We start from the raw sequence: 25,241 nt of genomic DNA, 5'->3' as shown, positions 1-25,241 counted from the left end.
GTTATATTGTCCATGTGCTGCAGATGGTTATCACATGACTTTTCATAGTATTCATAATAGTATTGCAAATAAGTATCTGCAAGAGATGGCCATGCCACGCCATCTCCAGAATTTCCCAGCATGCATCCTGTACTGTGTGCCAGCCTGATATTGACATCGGCCATTTTTAGTGCAGTGTTCATGTACTGGCAAGTGTTGTGAATTAAAAGGAATAAAATTGCAAGAAAAATGGCAATACTAGCTGTATATTCAGGAATATCCCGTAAGATGTGTTAAGTTGCATATTTTGTGACAATAGGAATATGACAGTAACAGATACAAAGAAGTAATACTGTAACAACACCCCTTCGCGCCGTATCCCCGACATATGTTGTTACTCCAAGACTTCCTTCAAGGTTGGCAGGTCTGATATGTTTCTGTTCCCTCTTATGTTGCTGTGTTGTTGTCTCTGTCGAATCACACCTCATCTCTCTCATACCCTGTTTCTCTCTGGCTTTTTGTCTCGTTTTTTGTATCTCTCTCTTACATATACTCACACAGTCGCACATACAACACAACACACACAATTTGAAGATCTTTAGACAAGTTATTCCCATGTTTTACTTACTTTCCAAGTTTCATTTTTTTAAAGGTTTTTTTTTTTGGGGGGGATTTGAAATGCGACTGCTTCGATCTAAGGAGGCTGCCTCACAGGAGCATCAAAACACAGTTCCTAAATAACCTCCTCTCAGCTCATGAGCCTCCCAAGTAGTTTTGTTTTGCCATACCTTATTATGTCGAGGTGCGCAGATACACCATCGCACCGTGGTTTGCACAACAGCATAAGAGTAAGTCGAAGTGCTGGAGCTCTGTCATACAGCTGCATTTACGCTGCCTGATCAAAGAAAGAGAGTCTAACTATAAATTCTATGCGGTTTTCGAATCATTTCATTTGAAAGGCTTTTGTCCTTGCAGCCGAGATGCAGGTAATGATGTGGTTAAGCACACACACAGGAAAGAGAGAAACCCCTTTTGTTCACCAGCTTCCCCCCAGGTCGGAGGCACAGCAGTTAATTGTGCCTAGTTAATTGTTAGTAGCAGCATTGATTGATGAAGGGAGCCTCAACTGCATGCAGCTACTTTTACGAGACGCTGAAGCCCCACAGCATTCAAAACGACACTTTTATTTTATTTGTGTTTTCTGCTTATGAGGCAGTTGTGCTGCTTTCTTTTTCAGCCTTCAAGAGAGTGGCATTTATCAAATACCTACAGTAGCTGCTGCTCAAGTTGTTCTTTGCCGATTTGCACTGATCCGATGATTAAGGGGAGTAATCCATCTTCGGCACTGTGTAAAACTTGATAAAAAAGCCCAATGAGGCTCAGCATTTTGAGTCATTCTCATAATATCATGGTATGCATAGATACTGAAACTATCATTTCACAACCTCTGTGTTGCAATTAGTAGGCAATCATTTCAAATGGGCACCATTAACCACTTGTCAATAACTGCGTTTTTGGTTGAGTACTTTCTACACCAGAGAAATGTGAACCTGAGGCACTCAACATAAAAATGACTGTGTCCACTCAAGCCCTTGAGGCACATAGCACCCCCACAGTAACGAGGAAGTGCTGAATTTTTGAGAATATTAAATAAAGGAAAAAAGAAATATCATCTATGGCCTGAAATTCTTTAATTTCTGTGTGCCAACAAGTTGGAGGAATAATTTAGTCAGAGATGATTGTCTACCGGGGTGACACATTGATCACCTGAGTAATAACACAGTGACATTACTGACACGTCGAGAACAGAAGTACTGATTATGTAAGATAATTGTAGATTCAATTTACATAATTAGATAATTTAGATAATTCTATTTCTCTCAGAAGACTGGGTGGCAAAATGAAGTAATAACTGCATCTGCGTGTCTGTCTGTCCCTCAGGGCCAAAGAGGCAGAGCAGCTGAAACAGGACCTACAGGAAGCCAGGGAGTCGGAGCGCAGGGCGAAGCACAAGCTGCTAGAGATTACCAGCAAGGCTGTCTATACGGTAACAGTGTGAACACACACACTCTCACACACTGGAAATACACAGGCACACAACACAAGAAAGAAAGATGCAGCTGCAAAAGAACAAAATACACAGCTGTACATAGAGGGCAACATGCAATATGTTAATATTGTGATGTGAGAATAGTGCTGGAACAATAAGTAGACTAATTGATTTTTTGACGGGCAGAATATTAATTGACTGTAATTTTTAAAATTAAAAACAAAGTTATTAAAAAAGATTGATATGATTGTTTTTTATAATTTATCAGGTAAATGTATCAAACAGTTGCTAATGACAGCTTCACAAATTATAGGGTTTGCTTGGTTTTCTCTATTCTGTATTCTGAAATTAATACTTTTAGCTCCTGGTCAGCCTAAATGGCTCCTGGCTTTCATACTGCTACTACTACTACTAATAATAATAAATATAATAATAATGATGATGATAATGATGATGTGATGGGCATTTGTCAAGATTTTATAGACAAAATTATTACCAGAGTAATTGAAAAAAATAATTGATAGATTAATCAACAATTGAAATATTACATTTAATGCCATACTATATGAGACTAGGGGCCCTATCTTGCGCCAGACTCCCTAAACCCGCTATTTGCGGATTTAGGATTTAGGAAGAGGCGTTCCCCCGTAAAAGTTGCTATCTTGTGCACCTCCCGCTATCCGCAAAACACCTCCGCTACCCGCTATATTATGAATAGGCGTGTTTTGGGCGTTATGCCAGTTAAACCAATCAGTGTGCCAGGTGCCATTGCCTTTAAGGGCAGGATGCGCTATCCTAAATCCTAAATCCTAAACCCGCGATGGAGAGAGGGAGGTAGATTTTCTCAGGGCTTCTACTGAGGCTAAAGCAAGTTGGCTTTATATACATATGATATATTATATTATAGGCGAGTTAATTCGGGAGGTGGAGCCACATGTGTCCAAGTGGACGTGTCACAAGGTTGTACTGATTGAGTAAAATCCCCGGCCACACCACACACACACAAGAGGCAGAGGTGGAACTATGTGTAAACTAATTTATTGACAAGGTAGATTGGGCAAATAAAATATTAAAAATAAAAATATAGCACAGCTGCTGGCTTATGATAAAACAATAAAACGTGCTGGCGTAAGTGTCCAATTAAAACAGTCTTTCCTCTAAACAGTCTATATGAGTAATATACTCAGTCCATTCCGGCGGCGTCCTGGTATCAGTCCGACCGTGTGCGTGGCGAGGCTCCGTCGGGGCGCGCACTGAAGCCGCCTGGGCGCGCTCTCCTAACAGCCCAAACTTTAGGGATAGCAGATAGCGGATAGCGGGTGGTCCTGACCACCCGCTATCCGCTATCCCTAAAGTGTGTGCGCAAGATAGCAACTTTAGGGATAGCGCATGAAACACGCCCACGAACACACCTCCAGGCGCAAATGACGGAGTCGGCATAAGGATAGCGGGTAGCGGGTGGCGCAAGATACCGTTTAGGGATAGCGGAAGCTCCTAAATCCGCAATTTGCGGGTAGCGGGTAGTGGCAGCGGATAGCGGGTGGCACAAGATAGGGCCCTAGATATAACTGGGATTTTAAATATTGTAATATGGTGATATGGCTTAAAAAATGTTGTCTTTTCCTAACCTGTTTGGTCAAAGATATCAGATGTTTGATTTGGTCCATATCGACCAGTCTTACACACACATTGCACCAGTACACAGCCACAGACAATAGATCAGTATGAACAGACCTGCACACAAAAAAGCACATAAGATATATACATACATCCACAAACATATACAGTATGCACACGAGCACATGCACACACACACACACACACACACACACACACACACTCACACACACAATAGATACTCCCAGTAGGGAGTGTGTGCACTTGTGATTCACAGTATAAAAATGTGGGTTTCTCCATTGGGAGTATCAGTTGCTACTGTTGGGAATTTACCGTGACCGTACAGTTTCAGCAGTTTCATCCTGACTGCAAGGGCTCCTAATAGTGTACACACACACATACACACACACTTACTCACTCACTCATACACACACACAGAGGATACTTGCATAAGAACAGGCACCACATTAAGTCAGCCTACGCAAGAGCTGCCAGTGCACACAAAACCAACCCACTACACATTCATGAGCGCTCTCTCTCTCTCTCTCTCTCTCTCTCTCTCTCTCTCTCTCTCTCTCTCTCTCTCTCTCACGTACACACACACACACACACACACACACACACACACACACACGCACACGCAAGCACAAATATATACCAAGATGTCCTGCCACTGATACAACACTATACTCTTATCAATTTATGAATGAAGAGACTACACATACACACACAAACACACACACACAAAGACAGCCGGCTGCCAAAACCTCTCTATACACTTATCAGCCTGTGAGTGAAAAGTTCACACACACACACACACACACACACACACACACACACTTCCACACATAATCGACATGCCTATTTCTGTTGGCGTCAGTCAAGTAGCCCTGTGTGCTGCCCGATCATATTTATGTAAAATGTATCCACACTGTAGTTGGGATTCACACAGCAATCGATGGATTTCCATTTATACTTTGCATGAGGTCCACTTTTTATCCGCCTGTGTCCTAAAGCAGAACATGTCAAATGCATTTCAGATATTGAGTCATCACTTTAAAGCACATCTTTGTATGTTCCTGGTCTCTGCTCATCAAAGCATTCATCGTTCTTATTTTTTTCTTCTCGCTCCTTTCAACTGCGCTCTCTTATCTGTGTCTTGTCCTACTTACGCACATCCTTTCCCTCTCTTCTTCCACCATCCACTCCCCCACCCCAACCCCCCGTCATTTTTTTTTTCTGATCACCACCATTAACACCTCCGGTTTCCCATCATCCAATTTGTGCACTCCATCTTTTATTCTACCTGCTCCCTCACGTCTGTGTCTCCATCACCTCCTCTCTGCATCCTCACCTCCTCGTTCCCTCCCCCTCTCTCCTCTCCATTGAAACCTCCCGTTTTCTCGCCTCATTTTCATCCTTCCAACCCTTCTACACCTCCTCCTTCCCTCTGTCCTTGCATCACCCCGTCTCTCCCCCTCATAGCCCCCAGCGCTGCCGGCTGACAGCATGCCAGCTGACCTGAGCTTCAGCAGGGAGAATCTCAGCTTCGACTTCAAAGATACTGACATGAAGCGCCTCTCCATGGAGATCGAGAAAGAGAAGTGAGTGACCGGCCCTCTTATGCCATGTGACCCTTTGGCTCCCAGCAAATTTGTGTTTTTCACACTTGGATTATGTGTGGATCAGTGTCGTTTAAGGAGCTGCAGTACATGCCTGATTGCACGCTTTAATAGTTAATCAGTAGAAGTGATAATGATTAATTAAAACAATCCCCCATTTGAGAGTATTTTTAAATACCCTGAAATTACTGTATGTATGAGAGCGATTTGACTGAAAGATCTGATGCAATATTTTACTCTGGAGGAACACTTCCACTTTTTAGTATGCACACTTTAATTCAAGAGTTCATGAGAGCAATTGACCCCCAGCATTAGCTGTCACTAATGTCACTGCCGGCATTCAGGCTTTTTTTACCCCCTGCTCCCGGTGCCGATAATTGCAGACAGGCAAAAATTAGTTCTAGACAAGTACAACCCTGGCTGCAGAACTGAATAAATTACCAGAGTCTAACTTGTCATGTCTGTAAATGAGTCAGATTTTTTTTGCATCGGGTTTTCAAAATGAAAGCGAGTAAGTGAAAAGGGTTCAATATTGGTGGTTATGGATATTAATCTTTGGCTTATAGCTGGTACATTTTGATTTACAAGTCAGTAGCTGGCAGCTCGATTCAAGAATGTTTTTTTCTGTTTTTTGGACAGATTCATTCGATTTGAGTTCGTAACCCCCATTTGGAGTCAGTGATCCCATTCAGTCCTTTTAGCCAAAGTTTTATATCCATTAATAAACTGCAGTAGTGTAAAGCTGTCCTTTTTCTTTTGAATCATAAGAAAATGATAAAAGAATTACTTTAACATCTATTCTATAAAATCCTGACAAAAAGGTTGAAGGTCTTCACATTTGTTTTTTTATATTTGTTCAAGAATTGTGAAAGAATCTCAAGCATTTCGTATTGAATCAGGCTGAAGTCACAGTAATTCATTCCATTTCTTGCTTTTAACAAACTGATTCAGGTGCATCGGCATCAGCAGAGTTTATAATTAAGCACTGATGCAATGAATTTCATCTCTTATTCACTGTCAAAATCTTGTTTTTCTTAAAGCAAGTGAAAAAAAAATTGCCTGTGGGATTAAGTAAGTCCACTTATTTACAATGCAGTCTCGCCTTTTTCAGGATTTTTTCTTGGAACAAATATAAATATGTTGAAACAATGCAGAATAGCATGGGTTGCAGCTCAGCCAACAAGCATCAAGAAAATGACACTTCATTCAAGGAGATTCTGGAAACAAATTGTTTCGCATTGGAAACAAGTGGGATTATCTTGTCTGCTGAGTTTTTAGAGTTAGGTGTGCTAAATTGAAAATGTTCATCCAAAGTGATAACTTTAGAAAGAGCCAAAAGCCAACTCTGTTAAGTGAAAGACATCCACCTAAACTGCCCCCAACCTGAAATTTGTCTGTGTTTAGAGTCGAGTACATGGAGAAAAGCAAGCACCTGCAGGAGCAGCTGAATGAGCTGAAGACAGAGATTGAAAGCCTGAAGCTGAAAGAGAGGGAGACTCCACTGGACATCATTCACAACCAGAACACTGAGCAGGGGACCAGCAAGCACAGCAACTTTAAGAAGGTAGCTACCAGCTGCTGGCACAGTAGGCACATTTATGTCCATGCACACACACACACACACACACACACACACACACTGCAAATTACTCTTTATATGTTCCTCACAGTATGTTCCTCTGCCGATCCATGTCTCATCCACCCACACATGCACAAAAATACACCAAGCATTTCATATTTGTCTCATCACCTTGTAGACGCATACATTGTGTGTGCGAAAAAGCTCTGTACTGTTCTTCTGATCTTCCAAGGATAACTGTCTATCAAACATTTGATATTCATCTTCCTTACATCACCCACGCATCGTCATCATATTATTTTAAAGCAAGGTATTGATTTCCAGAGCAGCACTTAATAGAGATGGTCTCCACTTGGCCCCAGATTCATTTTTCAGCCTCTTGCTCTTGGTCGCGTTTCTTTGATGGAGCCCCACTGTGAGTGTGCCTTTGGGGGTGAGCTGGGAGGCGGAGTGATCGTTCAAGTTTTTTTTTTTTTTTGCAATGACCCCTAAAAGTGCACCGTGATTACTGGTCTCAAATGCAGAGAAAAAAATCTTCACACAGCAACGGAGGGGCAAATCTGCGTTTTGGTATGCACCTAATGTCGACTCCCCTGGAAGAATAGATATTACGCCTGACTTGAGTGCATGCGCATGCAGTGCTTTTCATCACAGGCCGGCTTAGTGATGATACGAAATGAAAAGGGAGGATGAAAAAAATGACAAACTCCTCAAACCAGCTGAGAGATATTTGAACATCTCAAAATTGATTGGTCAGGGGCACAGAAATTGTTATGAAAAGGATTTTTTTTTCTCCAATGTCCTCCGATGAACAAGGCGATTAGACTTATTCTCCTTTATCTCTAGCCCTCCAGTATCTCTCTAATTTCAATGAAAATATCAAATTAAATTTTAAGCCCTGGGTCTGGGTCTGTGCATTTTATTAACAATAAGCCATTCCCCTCCCCCCATTCCTCTGCGCAAGTGTGAAATATACTTGTTAGAGGACAGCTAATTGATTTTTGCTTTGTGATTATTCATTTGGATGGATGGGGGCACCTCTGGTGTGCATGGGGAGAAAGCACTAACTTGAAGATTTTGGTTCACCTGAACTGAAGTCATCTGGCATTCATTTCTTTGGGGCAGGGAAGGTGCAGGGGCGTAGGGCATTGCAGGGAGAAGCTAGGAGACAGGAAGCAGCAAAGAAACAAAGTCAGCCTTGACTGAGAGTCAAGTGAAGATGCTGGTGCTGATCAGCAGTGTTCAAAGGATGAGGGAGAGAGTTTGAGGGAGGAGAGGTTTATTCAAGGAGTGTCGGTCAGGATAGGACCTACAAAGGGCTAAGAGTGACCTGTGAAGTTGGAGGTCAGAGAAGATGGGGATGAGGAAAGAAGGGAGGAAGAAAGGAGGAGTAGCAAGTGTGGAATGAAGCACTGAGCTTGGAGCCAGAAGAGTTAGGGCTGGCTGCTTTACCGGGCTAAGTTCTGTCTGTCCACGCTCCCTCTCCCATGGATGATTAATGAATGCCCCAGGAGTCCCTTAACACGGCTCAGCGCCTCTGCACTCATACCAGGCCACAGGCTCGGCTCTGTTAGGACTAGACCAGCCAGCAGAGCTCATTCTCAGTGGCTGAATGACTCGCTCTGGTCACAGCAGAAAAAAAGCTGCACTGATCCAGACTGTGTAAAGTTCTATTGAGACAGAGATGCTTTTTATGTAAGGCTGTCCGACCAGACTGTGTGTGAATTGGAACACAAAGGAAGTCAACAACTGGAGCATCCCGCGTTGTGCCCGTCTGCATATCGAGCAGTATGGAATATCTCTTCTGGAAATGCCTTGCTGTTGCGGCATTCATAACATTAATTCTCTGGACATTGAATAAAGAATGCTTGCCCTTTCCGGCATGGAGAATGCAAGCAGAGTACAAAGCACAGACACATGCAGCCAGGCTTTCACACATCTCGTCTACTTCAGACCGCCTGTCAGCTGGGAGAATAGAAGGTGATGGGTAAACATTACGGTGCAAATCCATCCCTCTCCCGCACAATATGTATTTGGATTTGCTCAATATCCCTGTCTACAAATTCCCCAGAAATAAGCAGGATTTCCCAAACTGTCCTCTTTCAACCACAGTCTAATATTTACTTTGGCAGCTCCTTAAATTTTGTTACCTGAAAGACGGCGAAGTGAGGAAAAGTGTGCCGAGGGAGTTTGAAGTTGTGCTAACTTCTACAGTAGCAGATGAGCAAATGGATGGAAATGTGTGCAGGTTTTAAAACCAGCCAGCGCTCCGAATGAATCCATTGTCAGTTCATTTAAACCTTTGGGGTCGAAAACAATTAACAGTGCCTTCTTGGATTGACATTGGTATTTCTACCGCCCTTGTTCTACTTGTCTGTTTGATTTTCTCAGTGGAGAGTCTTGGCAACCAACAGGTTTCTTTGTCCATCAATAGCAAACCTTGATTGAGCCTTATTCTTGTTTCACTGCCTGTTTCTTAGTCAATAACTTACCAGCATGATTAATGAGGATACTTGGAGAATACTTTGAAGCTCTTGCGGTGATTGTAAATGAAGATCAATGTAAGGTCAGTATCACCACTGCAGCAGTATAGTGCAGGTTTACGCACACTGTGTATGCAGGTGTATGCAGGTATGCTTTGCTAACTCCTCCCAGAATAACTTTAGAGATATGTTCTGAGATTAAATCCTTCCCTTGTCTCTCAAAGAAACCCTCTGTCCTCTCTCCTCCTGATTGCTCATTCTTTTTATTGGCCAAAGGAGACATGCCAATTCATCTTCTGTTGTTAAGTTTTACAGTGCTTTGTTCCTTCTGTAATCTAATCGAGTCTAAATTGCCATGACTCTTGAGGCGCTGTTTAATGCAATCACTTCTATTGTTAATCCTTTCTCTGGCCCACCTCCGCAAGCATGTGAAAACTATTGCCTCTTGCCTCTTTATTTCTTAAGTTGAGAATATTAGGAATGAGATCTCCACAACCACTCAAGATATCACAATGTTAGCTATCGTTCCTCCTTCAGTGTGTAGGTATTTTAAACAAATTTCACTCCAGGATTTTTTAGAGATAGTTTTCTGTATGACATATAGACTACTGCCTGTTCTCTTGATACAATTCCCACAAGGCTGCTCAAGGAGGTCCACTGTTAGGCCCTATAATCTATTACTGTTAACAACTCACAGTGTGTTTCCAGCTCTTTCCTAAAGGATACTGTAGGTCAGCCACTTCTCAGCAAACCCATCCAAACCCAACTTTGATCTATCAGACCTGAATAACTACAGATCTGTCTGTAAGTCCCCATTTCTATCTAAGGTCCTAGGAAAAAATGGTCATAAATCAACTGTCCTCTTGTGTCAGCAACAGTAATATAATTGAGCTGTTCACCCTGGGTTTCTAGCCATTCACAGCACAGAAATTGAGGTTTTAGAAGTCACTAATGACCTTTGTTGAACACAGATGCTAGCCGCAGCTTAGTTTTAATTCTCGTACATCTCAGTACAGCCTCTGACACTGTGGACGAGGCCTTTTCAACTGGTGGCCCATGGGACAAATCCGGCCCACAGCCACATTTTCAGTTGCCCACAACTGATGTTCACTTGTTGTTGTTGTTGTTGTTGGTGTTTATTTATTTATTTTTTCCCCCAAACCGTATTTGATGTTTTGTTGAGGCCATTTCTGATTCTGATTCTGATCTGTAGACAGCAGTATTGACACAACCACCACAAACAGTTGGTTCATGTATCGAAATTTACTTAAATCAAACTGATGGTGTGTCTAACGTGCACATCACATCATGCGTGTTACTTTGCGATGCACAGCTAAGTAGTGTGTACTCTTGACAGCTCTATTATAAATCCAACTGGAGTTCTGGGACAGATACACCCACATGGTTAAGGTTAGGGTTGTGGTTGGGTGCCTGCTGTCATATCAAGGCTGACGTAGCAAATGGGCCAACAAATTTTCTGACCGATAACAGCCTTGTGGGCGTATCCTGCCCAGAAACTGTGATGGAATTCATAATGCTGCTATCTCACAGACCCTGCTATTGAGAACATGAAAGGAAAACTGAATTTACCTCAAACACAGTGTTAAGAGCAGCATTTGTACCCCATAATGTGACACATTTCAAACAGAGATGTGTAAAACCGCCCAACATTTAAAATGAGTGCAGTGGAAATACTTGGATTCTGCTGGACATGTGCCATCCTTACCTAAAGTGAGAGCTCTTTAGGTAATAGGGGTGTAACAGTGTTGTAAATGCAGCATGTGGAGTGACATTTTTTCAGTCAATTACGCCCATTTTCCCTCCCTACATAAAGCTCGCTATTTTAGTTTCACACACCATTGCCCACCCCTGATAGGTAAATAATAACTACTGACATCCCCTCCCGGCTTTGGCCTCAGTCATACGCTAGATTGTCCAAAATGGCCCACCTGCTGTAGCCCTGCTGTAGGCCATCCTTTACTGTTTACGTTGGGTGGGTGTCAGTGGATTATTTCTTGATTTATGGTCCTCCTAGGTCACATATTTCCTCAGTTTTTATGCAGATGACATGTTGTATCTGCCCATGAAACCAAATGGTACGTTTGGTGTTGTTTCTCTTAATCACTCTCCCACTGACATTAAGTGCTTGATATCTCAAAATTTTCCACAACCAAACTAATGAAAATCAGATGTGCTAGTTTTTGGCCAGCACAACTCTACCAGTCTGACACAAAATCTCAGACAGCCTGCGTGCAAATGGGTCTATTCTGTTCTTGTTGACTTTCACCACTGATAAAAACATGATCAGCTCTTTGTTTCTGTCTCTTCCACAGCTAACACTACAGAGCACCAAGTCCAGAGTGGCCTTCTTTGAAGAACTTTAACACTGTTGAAGAACTTTATAGCTGTGTATGTTTGAAGGTTGACAAATGCCAGGAGCCTCTCATTTCTACATTCCCGGTCAATTTAAACGATTGACTACACTACAAGGCCTTACGCTCCGGGTCCTGGGAACCACTGTGTAACACTACGGCTGAACACAAAGACTCATGGCCTCGGTCTGCACCAAGGACCTTATGAATAAACCATGCACATTCACCAAAAAGGAATGCACAAAGGGAACATACATGAAGTTTCTGCGCTTAATTTGGGATTTCTGGAAAACAACACTCGGAGTGTGTGTTTACAACGAATGTGCGTGAGAGTAATGTAAAAAAATGTCTGATGGACAATGTACCTGTCTTTTCACTGCTCTTGTTCCACTGTGGGGTTAATGATATTGCTGTAATTTGGAATGGTTATTACATGTCCAAATGGGGTGACCTACATTATTTGATAGCCTATCTGTTTTGAAATTCAAATAGAAGCCAACCACTAAGGGATGAAGTTAAGAGAATGATTTATTATGTGCCTGGGCTGTTGCCCAGTCCCTGAACCCTGACTGTCGTATTGTTACAAACGTTTTAGATGCTATTTCTAGGACCAGTCAGAGTATTTCTCAAGTTAAGCTGTAATTCTGACTTCTCTCTCATAGTAAATACAACAATTTTGCTGATTGTATTAGTATCACTAAAAATTGGCTCCAGTTGAACTATATGGGACAGTTGAACTACCTGCAAAGTAGTACTGAAAAATAATGTTCTTTTTGTACTCATAATGCTCAGTTTATTCCATTAGCCTTGCTGCTGCAGGTTGTCTCCTCTGCTTCCCTCTCCATACTTTATTTTTGCCATCCAAATCGCTGCTGTACTCCAGTTCATGTAGTCTATATAAAGTCTGCCAACAAAATTGGAAAAGTCCTCACTGATTTCAAAATCTGAAACATAGTTAGCAGAGCAAGGAGAGGGAAGCAGAGGCACAACCTGTAGCAACAAGCTTGACAGACTAAAGACGGTTTTGAATCCAAAAAAGAAAAAGCATTTATGGGTGATTGTCAGCACTTCTTTGGCTCAGTTACACAGTATTGTTCAACTGGGGCCTGGTATATAGCGCCATGTTTCTCAATACTAATGCAAAATTAGTGAAATTATATTTAGGCTACAGACAGACAGACACCAAGGTAGAGAAGTCAGAAATGTAGCCTTATTAAAAAAAAAACAAAAATCAAATTATCCTTTTAATACTGTCATTCTGATGCTCCTGCATGCAGAGCTGTGTTTTGCCATTAGATTTTTACTTTGTGAAACAGTGGGGAAAACAACAATCTACACTAGGCTAATTGATACACAACAAATTAAGCCCACCATTTATTTAACTGTAAATCAGCAGTTGTGTTTGCAACTTCTTTGGCACTGTTGCAAGAAAACGACAAACCTTGGCAAGAAAGGCTGTTTATCATGCCTTTTTTTGTTGTTGTTCTCTTTTAATGATGCGTGCATCCCAGGTCTTGAAAACCATGACGATCAATTAATATTTGATTTAAGAATTTGGTGCCTTATCCACAATAATCTGCAGGTCAGCAGGTGGTTTTCTTTAAGAAAAAAAAAATATTATTTACACTTTATTGCTACATGCTGCCTCTGTTTGCCTCTACCGAATTAATTGAATGAAAAGATAAATGCTCAAGCAGCAACTACAGGGCATTTCATCAGCCATGTATGGCTAACTGTGGGAGTTGATGGTGTGTGGATATTAAAGTTATAATCACAAACAAAATCCACCAGTGTGATTTAATAACAAGACAGTTCCATTGGTGGTGCAAACAGTGTTTTCTAAAACTCAGAATTAATGCACGTATGCCTTTTTGTGGTGAATACACACCAAGTTTTATTCATGAGGCCTCAGGACCTAAGTTTACATCTTATATACCCAGAGACATCACATTACATATCTCTGGCAGTTCACTTGAAAAGGGTGTTCTTCTATGCAAGGCACCAAGTGCACTATGTTCTACCCTTCAAAGTAAAGAAGTGATCATTTGGACTAAGAGGTTCTTTGAACTAGGTGAAGGAACTGGGATTCTCAACGTGTGCCTGCGCTGCATCTGTCATCTATTCGGGGTGGGGGGTGGGGGTGTTTTTGTGCTATCAGGGCTACAGATAGCAGTATGAAGACAGCCACTTGCTCAAAACAGCGAGTTTGCATCTATTTTGAATTAATGTGTCATTTTGAATTAATGTGCTTTTTCCCCTCTGAAAGCAATTTATTTTGGGAATGTTAATATGGAGAAAATATCTATTTTTTTTTTCCTGTCCGCATTAAACAAGGATAGTAAGCAGTATTTTTTTTTTTTTTTAAACTTTGGATGAAGTTACCTAAAACTACATTGTCATAGAAACAATGTAACTGAAATGTATTTTTTGTGTGTGTAAAATAAATGCATATCAGGTCAGCTTTTGCCTGTTTTTGAAATTATTTTCATCCAGAAATAACAGTTTGTACTAGTTATTTTGGCAAGGACTTCTACCCTTTGATGAATGTCAGCTTTGATAACGTCAGTGCCAAGAGCGTCTTTCACCCGACCCAAACAGACACCCAATTACACTTTTGAAATGAATCAAATGTTACGTAAGCACCCGGCACCTTGTGTCACATCACATAGGCTGTTTGCTTGAGTGACAGGGTCTTTGTGTGTCTGTTTGCGTGCGGGTGCATGTGTAGGTGACTGGGGTGTTTGTGTGTGCATGCCCCATTTGCCCGTGTCTGTGCCTGTGCATTCGAATGCCTGTGTGTGTGTGTGTGTGTGTGTGTGCCGTGTGTCGCTGCACCCGTGCTCCCCTCGGGATGTGAGTCCCTGTCCAATGTGTCAGGTCCCTGAGACTGACAGCTCTCTGACGGAGTGAGTGGCGCTGAGGTCAGGGGGCTTATCGACAGCTCCGTCACCTCGGGGCCGAAGTAGAGAGCGGCCACCCTTGGCTTGTCAGTGCTGTGACAGAGAGGCATCTTCAGCAGCTCGTCCTCCCCTGGGACCTGGAGTGGGCGGGCGGGTGGGTGGCTCATCAGGAAAACAGACATACAGGCAGAGCCCCCTCCGTTGCTGCCTCCCCCTCACCGCCATCCCCTGAAACGAGAGAGGGAAGAGAGCAGGAGACTGGAAGCATCCCCTCTTTCTCATTTACCCGTTCTCAGGGGATCACAATTGGCGTCACACTTGCACACACACTAAGATACAACACAAGCACACTCTCGTCTCGTAGCAGATTGGAAAAGGTTCCCAGTTTACTGCAGGGTGAGGGGAGCTGTTGGGGACTGCACAGTATCTGCCAAGGGCTTGAATACAGAACAGCTGTGACGTGGATGACGAAAGCCCTTTTCTGATAATCCAGGGCAAGTATTCATACAGAAACCCAGTCGGTGACAAAAGAATGATAATGATAAACCGTTCACGGTGACTGTAGCGGACATCAAGCTACACTGTCTTAAGCCTCCAGGACCCAGCAGCACAATTCACCATCCACCTAATCTAAATGTTAAAGGGTTCGGTGTGTGAGTATGCGTATGTCACTGGGATTATCATACGGGTGCCCACCATCACAGATGTCTCGTTGAATTAGGCCCACAATGCTTCCGTAAGGATCAAGTGTGATTTCTGGCAAGCCACAGCAACCTCCTTCCCACCTGTTCTCAGCACAGCTACAGTACAGTCACCTACACTACCTTCATTTATGACCCAAAGATTTTTAACCTCACTTTCGGTCTCAGCAGCAGCAGGTTAAAGGGATGGCTGAGTTGTCTCGCTTGAAACGGCCTGATCAGCAGTGCAGAAGCTGAACTGTACAAGTAGCCTCAGGCTGCAAGGATGGCTTTTTGGATCCTTCTGACTGGAAACACTTCTCAGAAATGTTTCCAGAAACTGAATTGTATTACCAAGCACTTACAGCAAGAGCTGAGAGCATTCGATGCATAACCCCTCATGTTTTCATATTTTGGACCGTGCCTGATACACTTTCGTTTCAACCAGAGAAGCCATACCACTAACAAACATGTCGGTTACAAAAAAAATGGTAACAAACCCACTTAAAAACATTTTTTTTTTGTATTTAGTATTACTCTGGAGAGCTACTTTCACTATCCACTAAGATTTTCATAAAAGTCACTAACTATAATAAAATGTTTTAGGTGCAGCATCTTCTATAGTTACTCCAGCAGGGATGGGTGGGCCTTCACCTTATAGGTTAACAATATTGTCTCGGCCCCAGTAAGAACTAACAATTGTCCAGCAAAGTGCAAATGTCACGTTTGTTGAACTGAAAAAGCTATAGGTCTTAATAGCACTGCACCATGTTTAATATTAAACACAACATGTTTTTCCCACTTTGGGCTTTGCATGACTGTGCAATTGTGTGCAATTGTTTTCACTGAGTATTGTGCTCTTTCAAATTGTTCAATTTTATCTAAACACGTAAAATTAAACATCACTGCAAATGGGGGAAGCCTCAGTGCTTTCTGTGGCTAAAATAAAGGCTTGAATGAACTCACTCACTCCTGAACAACCTGCAAGGCACATTCAGTCTGTCAAGGGTTGCCACTGTTTGTGTAAAATGCAGAAATGCCAAAGCTTTTTTGTTTGTTTTTTTCAACTGAAGATGAATCATTTAGAAAAAAAAAGGCACCATGGCAGTTACAATAAACTAAAAACACCTAACAGATGAGGATGATTAGATGAAAATGATAAATTATAATAAAATAATACAATACAATAAATAATTGAGAAGAAATTGGCATTCTTCCATAGTTGCTTGAGGGGTCATCAAATATTTTCAGATCTTCATAAGCCCTGAGAAGAGACACCGCTTGTTTTCCATTCATTACTCTCAAAGCAGTGAGATGATTGTCCACAAAGTCCCCTCTGAAAACAGAAAAAAGGGGTTTCATTTTCCTCCATTTGGATGCGCGGATGAAGACTCTCGCCAGGGGAAACAGATTGCTCAGTATCTAGTCACTCTTCATGTCCTTCATGTTGATAGCATACACAGTGTTTTCTCTCGTGAAAGGAGCAAGTAGTTGGGCTTTGGTTGACAAGGAAATGCTAACAGCGGTGCATGTGAAAGTTGTTTCATAGTTGATAATATAACCATGTAAAAAAAATAAATAAATAAAAAATAAAAAATCAGCAAATCTCGTAGTTATACACCAATACACAGACACTGTTCATGTGATGCAGCCACTTGGAGCTGGCGTATGGTTTGGTACTTGTTAGAGTTAACATCACTGTAGAGCTCACTTGCTATAAAAAAAACAAACAAACAAACAAAAAAAAACTCTACACTCTGGATTCTTGCAGTGTTACAACTGATGTGAAAAAAAGGCACATTCACACTGACATTTTCAACCTAGGGTGACCCTGAGGTAAGTGCACTACCAGTTTCACATTATTTTTCAGCCTGGGGTGGAAGCTTTCCCCCTGGGGTGCAGGGGTGCAGTGAGGAGAAGCAACCTGCCGCAGCTGATGTTAAAATGACAACAAATAAACTATATCTGTTATTCTGTATAACAGTATTAGCTGGCTGAAAAAAAAAAAACCAGCTAAAATGTCAAGGGAAGTTTGTACAGACAGTGAAATTTGCCAACTGATAAACGTCTAGAGGAGAGAAAATATCCAGGGATGGTCTGTTTACCGCTATGTATCGGGTTATATTATATATTGTGTTAATGTAAAAGGGAACGTTTGGTTATATATTGGGTTGCTATGGTTACACTTTTCAGTTAGCTAGACATTATATTTGAGAATGCACCTCTTAAACCCGGGGTTAAAATACAAAGAGTGGAGACACTTTCCAGAACCATGGGGTGAGTGTAAACCTGCGGATGAACCATTAATACAAATACAAAAAGAAACAGGATTGAACTCGGGGAGGGGGGAAGGGGAGACTCATCCTGCGATAAGATGTGGGAGCGAGAAAGAGCCTAAAGCCCTCGACTGGTGGCATTGCTCGCTGAAGAGGGCACAGCCCCATCTGTCTGACTGAAGTGATTTTACTCGTCTGATGTAACATTAGATTGGGGAACTAATCCTGGGGGAAATTATGGATTTGGATCCAGGAACGGCACAAAAACAGCATATTGTGCTTGTGAGCAAACATTTACTCTCTATCACTTATTGAGCCCGGTAGTAGAGGATAGCAGGTACAGTCGAAGGCTGTCACAGAGCAGGAGGAATAAAAACCGAGGTCATGTTCTGATTGGATTTCCCTCACTCTTACACGGACATGGCAAAGTTTTTAGTCTTTCCTTAGCAGAGCTCTTTGCTTTATTCAAATCAGAAGATAGGCATCTGACTGCATAGAAATGACATCAGCTTCTTGTCATTTCATAAGGTTTCACACCCAGTAGTGACAAACTCATTCTAATGACTAATTTCATTTTTTAGTTTACCGTACTTTTCACATGCATGTGAATTTACCACTAAAAATGCTCCACCCAGTCAGTGCTTTTCTCCTCAGCTGCAGAAACCAGTGCATCAGCCATTGCCTTTACTACACAGTAAACTCAGTATACCTAGTACCCAGTATCCCTTTCCTTTTATGTGCCTCACCCACTGCATGAGTTGTGTAAAATGTACCATCAGCTATGCTTTTGACCACACCACTTGTGGATTTGAGGTAGTGCAGGTACGGCTTATCAATTCCCTCCATTTGCCAGTGTTTGCCCACTCTTAGGTCCCAGATATGTCAGTCTAGAAATGCATGACTTCTATTATTTTCTCCCTCCTGGACAAAAGGAGGTGTTGTTCATTGCCATCAGCTAACAAATTCATTTGTAACCAGTTGCTGCTCCTAGACTATTCTTTCTACCCGCGGGGCTCACTTTACATCCCAACAAAATATGCTACAATGAAAAGAAAGCACATCGTACTTTGCATCCACCATGAATATTACTGCGGTTGCCTCCATAGCCCATAAATCCCTCTCATCAAGTTTCATCCGCTCTACACTTTCTGAAGCCATCCAAAGGCCAATTTCCCTAAGAGACCGCCTCAGCACACCTTGCCGCTTCCCTCTGCTGATACACTTGCTCCATGACCATCTCTGCTCCCACAAGGCGCTGCCCTTTGCACAACCCTAATCCTGCCTGCCCTTGTTGCGCCTGCCCTACAGTATCCCTACATCTGAGCGCTGACTGTGGCTGCTGGACTGCTTCCCCTGGGTTCCCTTTTTGCTCGGCTGATACAGTGGCCACCGCTCTCCTAACAGGTAAGTCTTTAGACGGTCTGTGTCGTTTTTCACCTTACCTCTGCGCATTTGAACTTCTCTGGGTGACTTATTGGTAGTTTTTGAGATTTTTGAGGCCACGTTGCTAAAACACCGCGGGACCTCAAGCCAATTTCCAAACACACAAGGCGACCAGCTTCTTTAAATTCCCTTGATGTGGTATCTCTGATATAGGCTGTTGTTAAGAGCCACATTCCCCAAAGGAACAGACCAAATCTCAAACGCCACACTCGACTTGCCTCATAGTCCTGCCCTCTCTTTGCCCTCAATGTGTCTGACTACATCTTGCCACATATCCTGAATCTGCTACCTGTCATTTAGAGTCTTAATGCCACATTCCTAGGTTTCTGACAGGCTTCTCCAAAGCTTGGTTTACCATTCAGTCTAAGTGCTCTTTTGGCACAAGAGCCTGTATAGTCATAGCAGTTATATTGTTCATATACTGCATGTCCCCATGGCTTTTATATCTTGCCTTATTGCCACAATCTGTATATGTCTGCATATGTCCTCATGGCCTCTGACTACGTCCCTCCTCATCTCTTCAAACCGCTCCTTGCCATCTGGAGTCTTTTCAAACTTTTCACAGGCTCTCTGAAACTGTTGTAATGTCTTCCTCAACTATGCAGAACTTTTTTTTTTATTTTTGCCAGTTTCCACTGTTGACATGTCTGGCATCCAAGCCCAATTTTGTTTAGCCCTTTACCATTTCTCCCCTTTCTTTTGACCGAGGATCTTCAGGGAAAAAATAAAAGGTCAATGGCAGATGCCAAATAGAAGTGGTAAACATCATTTGAAAGCTGGGAACCCGAGAATTGATTTGAGATGCAGCTCAGCACGGTGTGTCCAGCTGGTACAGTCATAAACCTGTAATGACCACTGTGTCTTGGTTATGCACCTATTTGTTTGTTTATTTGTTTATTTAGAGTGTATGAGGGTTAGAACATTATGATGGATGTGCATGATAGCCATTCCTATGCAAAATTGGTGCAAAATTTAACCTTTTTACTCACTCAAGAATGATAAATATGGTCAAAATTCCCTCCAAAATACAACACTCATGATGTTTACATGCAGACTAATTTTCCACCATTTTGATATCCCAAATTAGGCATTTTTACAAATTCAGCATTTTCCGATTAAGACATGTGGGATTTGCTGATATTATTCAGGTTTCAGGAGCATTCTCTGGTCATGTATACAGTGCATTCGGACTGTGTGTCTCAATTGTTTTTTTTTCCACAGTTTGCATCACACCGCCTCTTGACGTTTTACTGTCAGCTCTGTGTTGCAGACAAACCAAGTAGCTAACAGTTTGCAAGGCTGGGGAGGAGATGCATTCACAGCAGAAAAAAATTACATTTCTGGTTGGAAGGAGAAACACACCTATTTTTAAACATTATGAAAGAACTGGATATCAACAGGTTTACAGATATGTGCAAATATAGCAACAAAGACCTTTTCGGCGTTCACACAGTCAAACAAGTCAGCTGCATGTTAGCAGTAATATTAGTGGAATATTCATCTTCATCAGCCATATAAACAGCACAGTTGGAATATTGTCTTTTTTTGGAATACGGGCAAAAACCAGGATATTTTGTGCATGTAAACCTAGTCGCTGAGACACCGAGACTTTTGAGGAACATCATAGAAAAATTCAAGCTTTGATTTGGTGTCAAAAACTTTTGACATCAGGAGATTTCTGTGAGAATTGCATTTTCGGCGATTGGATGGCAAGCACTCTGCTCTGGAAATTGCTCAGACAAGTCCTTGTCATTTAGAGTCTTCATGCCACCTCCCTAAGCGTTTGACAGACTTCTTCAAAGGTGCCGGATTTGAATCCTAACCTATGCAGAACCTTGTGTTTCCAGTTTCTAGTTTCCACTGCTGACAGGTTGAGCAACTTAGTCCAAATTTGACAAGGATGCTGGAACAAGGATCCCGAGGTGCTGTACTAGTCGTAGCGGTTATATTGTCCATATGCCTTCATGGCTGCGTCTTTTTCCCACCTACCACACACTTGAATGCCTGAGTGATTATGACTCCACTGCTGTAGTGAAAGCTAGAGGGGAATTTGTTCAGCCTGCCGTGCTGCCTATCTCCAGATGCTGCCATGCTGTAGTAAACTCTGTTGTTGTCAGTACCTTGAAAATATGCCCTGTCCATATTTTAAATGGTTGGAACTCAAAATCAAAAGCCTCCCACAATAGTTGATGTGGTACAGAGCCAAAGGCATTAGCGAGGTCTATAAATATCGCATGGAGATTTTTTTTTTTTCCCTTTGCCTCGCTGACTGAATTCAGTACCAAATCATGCTTGTATGCATCCGGAAAAACCTGCTATTCCAGCTTTTTGCACTGTTCTGTCAATAAACCCACTCATTCTAAGCATCCTGGCAGTTTCTACACCACCACACTTTAGACAATCTTCCCTCTGACATTAAGTAGACAAATAGGCCAAAACTGTGTAGTGGCTTCAAAAATTTTCCATAAAAGCCTTCACAAAAAGCACATCAGATTTTGGGCTTATTAGTGGCTGAGAAGGAGAGGCTGATGTGAAACAGTAAAAGAAAAAGTATAACCCCTCAGTGTGTTCGTATAGCTAATTGTGTGTGTGTCCACATGCTCATCTGTGAGTAATTAAGTGGAAAGCGCGCACCCATCTATCATAGTGAATTGTGCACTTGTCCTGTCACTATCCACCAATTTCCTCTCTGTGGAGTGCTTAAGATCTCCCTAAAACTTGCAGAAATGTGTGGGTGAACTGCATCAGCCAGACTGGTCCTCTGGGAACATTTTTTATTCAGTCACTGTTCAATAGGAATTGTCGTGTCATTACTCTTCTCAGCTTCTCTTCACACTTGTATTTATTGGATGAGCATGTCACCTCACCTAACACATATGTTTAGTGTGATTAAATTTTTTCCAGCCCCTGGGGACTCAGTGTGGTGGCGGGGGGTGTGTATAGGATTTGAAAACTTGGAAGCACTGCAGTGCTGTATCAGGTTGCTGGCATATGTGTAGTTCCTCTCTCACAAATGTATGCACCCACACTCAGACTTTCTAGCAACAGACACAGACGAAGCTACACATATACGCACACACACATACACACACACACACACATGCACGCAAAAATCACAAAATCCTTTTCGCTCCTTCCAGCCAAATTAGTATCTTCTTTCATTCTAGGATGCAGATGTCTCTGACTGAAATACCTGTGGAAAATCGCCATGATTGGGTTCATTATGTTGCCTGCAGTTAGCAAGGATGGAAATGAGCTTGGTATTTTGGGCTGGAAAAAAAAAAAAAATCCTCCCTTTTCAACATATCAGCTTGTTAGACTCAAGGAAAAGCCGACTGCCCATTTTAGTACGTCTCCGATTGCACAATGAATAAATTTTCTTATGACCCTGAGATAAAGATGAGCTTTGTTTTCGTTGTCGCGGTCCATTATGAATTACAATATAAATTTCTCCTTGTCTCTCTCCTATCCATTCTTTTATTGTCTGTATGAATCCAATCTGTCTTTTTTCTATCAGTGGATTTTCTTTTACCTCTCTCTCTCTCTCTCTCTCTCTCTCTCTCTCTCTCTCTCTCTCTCTCTCTCTCTCTCTCTCTCTCTCTTCAGGGTCTTGGGGCCACAGCAGCTGTAGGAGTCAGTGGCCATCATTATCATTCCCTGTTCGCAGTCTTCCCTCCCTCTCCCTGTCTCCCTCCAGTGCACTTTCTCTCCTTCCCAGTTACATGTGCACAAGGGAGGAAATGTGCCAAAGAGCAGTGTATAGATTTTCAATGCAGTGAGACTGTTAATGAGAATCTGATATCGGGCGCCATGATGAGAAGTCAGACGTAAATTATTAATGAGCAGAACAGTATTTGTGAATATTTAGGTCTTTCCGAGTGGAGAAAACATGAATGACGTGGATAAGTGTGCCCCCCCACCCACTCCTGATGCGGGAAGTCATTATGCATGCACATACCCTGAGGCTACATTCAGTGCACCTTTACCTTGCAATTTCTCTCTTGTTATTTCCAGATTAGCTTCCCTTTGCATACCCTCCGTTGTAATCTTCTCATCAGGTGGCGTGACAGATGGGGCTCTGCTCAAACACTCTTCTCTACTGCTCAGACTAATGGTCCGACCGCTGGGATGCTGGTGGCTACTTGGGGGATGTCAGTCTGGATTTAAACCCAAATACCTGCAGAGGGGAAAAAAAAGCATAGCCCTGGAAAAGTCTTGGAGGTATTAATTAGATCATAAAAATAATGTGTGTGTTTCCCTCCCTCATCCATCTTGACCTGCTTAACTGACCCAGTTCTACAGCTACCTACCTGTCTGCTGCTGCCGGTGCTGCAAACCTTGTGTTCAGGGAGAACAATTTGCATGAAGGCTTTTGTTTCCCCCGCTCAAGGCTTTAACAGTCTTCGGGCGCATCTTTGTATACTCACTTGTTAAAAGCAGTCGCCTCGCCTCTGAGAGTTACTGTCATCAGAGACCCGAGCGAGGGAAAACAGCTCACTTCAAGTGTCCCTTGTTTACACATTATTTCTGGCGCAAGCAAAGAAAGGGTCAGTAAGTCACCAAACCACCAGACTAGAAAAGCACGTGCAGATATTGCAAATAGGTTGTGGCTGCAAACATGAGCCGTTTGCCCACACTTGAGCTCTTTCTTTTTCAATGAGCAGTATATGAACCTAACGACCTCAGGTAGAGACAAAAGGGCCAATCGATGGATGGCCGAATGTTGAAGAGGTGGAGAAGCAGCAGCCCAGTGGAGCTACTGTAATTGGCTGCTCTATTTATGATCTCTATACCAGCATAGCAGCAGCAGCGGCAACATAGAAGTGTCAAGGGGATGAGGCAAGGTGCACCTCTCTCCTCTCCATGTGATACCTCTGTGGTGATTAAATCTTCTCAGACAAGACTGTGCTGGTAGTATTGGTACACCTAGACTGTCAAGGCAGGCGTCTTGAAATTACTGTGAGAAACATTCTTGCCAAAGCCATGCAGGATATTTTTTCAGAGAGAGAGAGAGAGAGAAAGAGAGAGGGTGGTGCTAAAAAGTGCTCCCATCTAAAACGTTGTTTGTTTGCTCATGCTTAAAATCACTTCTCAGTAATGACAACTGCTATTTCTGTGTAAAAATCGGAGTAGAAAATAAGGAAATGTTACTGAATCCAAGTATGCCAGCTTGGTTTATTTGTGCTCTAGGGAATTTGGATGTAATATTGCGTTATGTAACCGACAGGGACTGTGGCAGAATGCACCACAGAGGGCTGTCTTGCTGTACAGTGATGTCAGTTTCATTGTTCATTCATGTGCCTCCCTCTTTCCAAGCTGCTATCCCTATAACAACCTGGTGGCAGATGTCCCAGTATCCCCGGCTTGAGTGTAAGGGATGCACACACGCTTGGCAGAGGCTTCTACACTTTCGCTGTCCTTCTTTCTCGGTTTTTCAACAGCTGAAGAAACAGAACTCAAAACACTGTCAGGTCTGGGAGTGCTCCTGCCTGGCCCCTATATTTAGGCTGGCAGTGAAATGGCACACTTCAGTTCTGCTTTATGCATCTTCCCTCCTGTCTACAATTCATATTCATGCATGGACTTTTTTTTTTTTCTTTCTCTCTTCTTCCACACTCTTGTCATCTCTCGATCCGCCTGTGATGTTTTGTTTTTTTGTCTTTCTCTGCTTTCCCCTCTCTTTCCCTTTCTCAGTGGCCGCCAATGGAAAAATGTTGCCTAAATTAGAAAAAAAAAAAAAAGGATGCTGTTAACTACAGCAAAACATACAACTGTAGGTAATATCCCATATTGTGATTTGTCACAAGCCTGTCTAGAGCGGTGTAATTACAATCTCTCCAAAGCCATTACTTAGCTCAGCAGTGGCTGTCAGTCTGTGCCGTGTTTTCCTTCTTTATTTCTCCGTCTGCTGCTCCCCACTCCCGCTCATCACCTCATCCTACTTCCTCTCTTCCTCGTTGTCTGTTGTGGTTCGGTGACCTATTTTGTTGGCATTCGGGGACTGTAACCGCTTCCTGACTTGTCACCTCATTTTCTTCTCATGGATGTCATTGATTTGCATGGATGTTTGTTGCCACCGCTGAGTCAGTACAAAGGACACTTTATTATTTAGCCTATGTGTGCATTCTGTATACAACCGTATGCATAATCAGCTATTGTTAGCGGGGATGCACTTATGCTGACATTTGATCTGGCACACCGTATATTTTGTTGTACCCAACTAAGTGTGTGCAGTACAAT

The 25,241-nt window shown here is 42.4% G+C and overlaps 1 protein-coding gene across 1 annotated transcript in view; it reads left to right on the top strand.

Annotated features, from left to right (window-relative positions):
• The window catches only part of nf2a (NF2, moesin-ezrin-radixin like (MERLIN) tumor suppressor a), a 32,933-nt gene extending 18,771 nt beyond the window's left edge, over positions 1-14,162 (top strand). Inside the window, exons 13-16 of the mRNA XM_030060174.1 lie at positions 1,921-2,026; positions 5,132-5,250; positions 6,673-6,832; positions 11,664-14,162. Of these exons, the coding sequence (XP_029916034.1) occupies positions 1,921-2,026; positions 5,132-5,250; positions 6,673-6,832; positions 11,664-11,714 (436 nt within the window). The 3' untranslated portion in view covers positions 11,715-14,162. The remainder of the gene's footprint in view (positions 1-1,920; positions 2,027-5,131; positions 5,251-6,672; positions 6,833-11,663) is intronic.
• Positions 14,163-25,241: the final 11,079 nt, after the last annotated feature.

Source organism: Myripristis murdjan, chromosome 9 (genome assembly GCF_902150065.1).
Source record: "Myripristis murdjan chromosome 9, fMyrMur1.1, whole genome shotgun sequence".
In the NCBI taxonomy this organism is placed as follows: Eukaryota; Metazoa; Chordata; class Actinopteri; order Holocentriformes; family Holocentridae; genus Myripristis; species Myripristis murdjan.
Note: the sequence above shows the minus strand (reverse complement) of the source record. Positions and strands in the feature narration are given on the sequence as shown.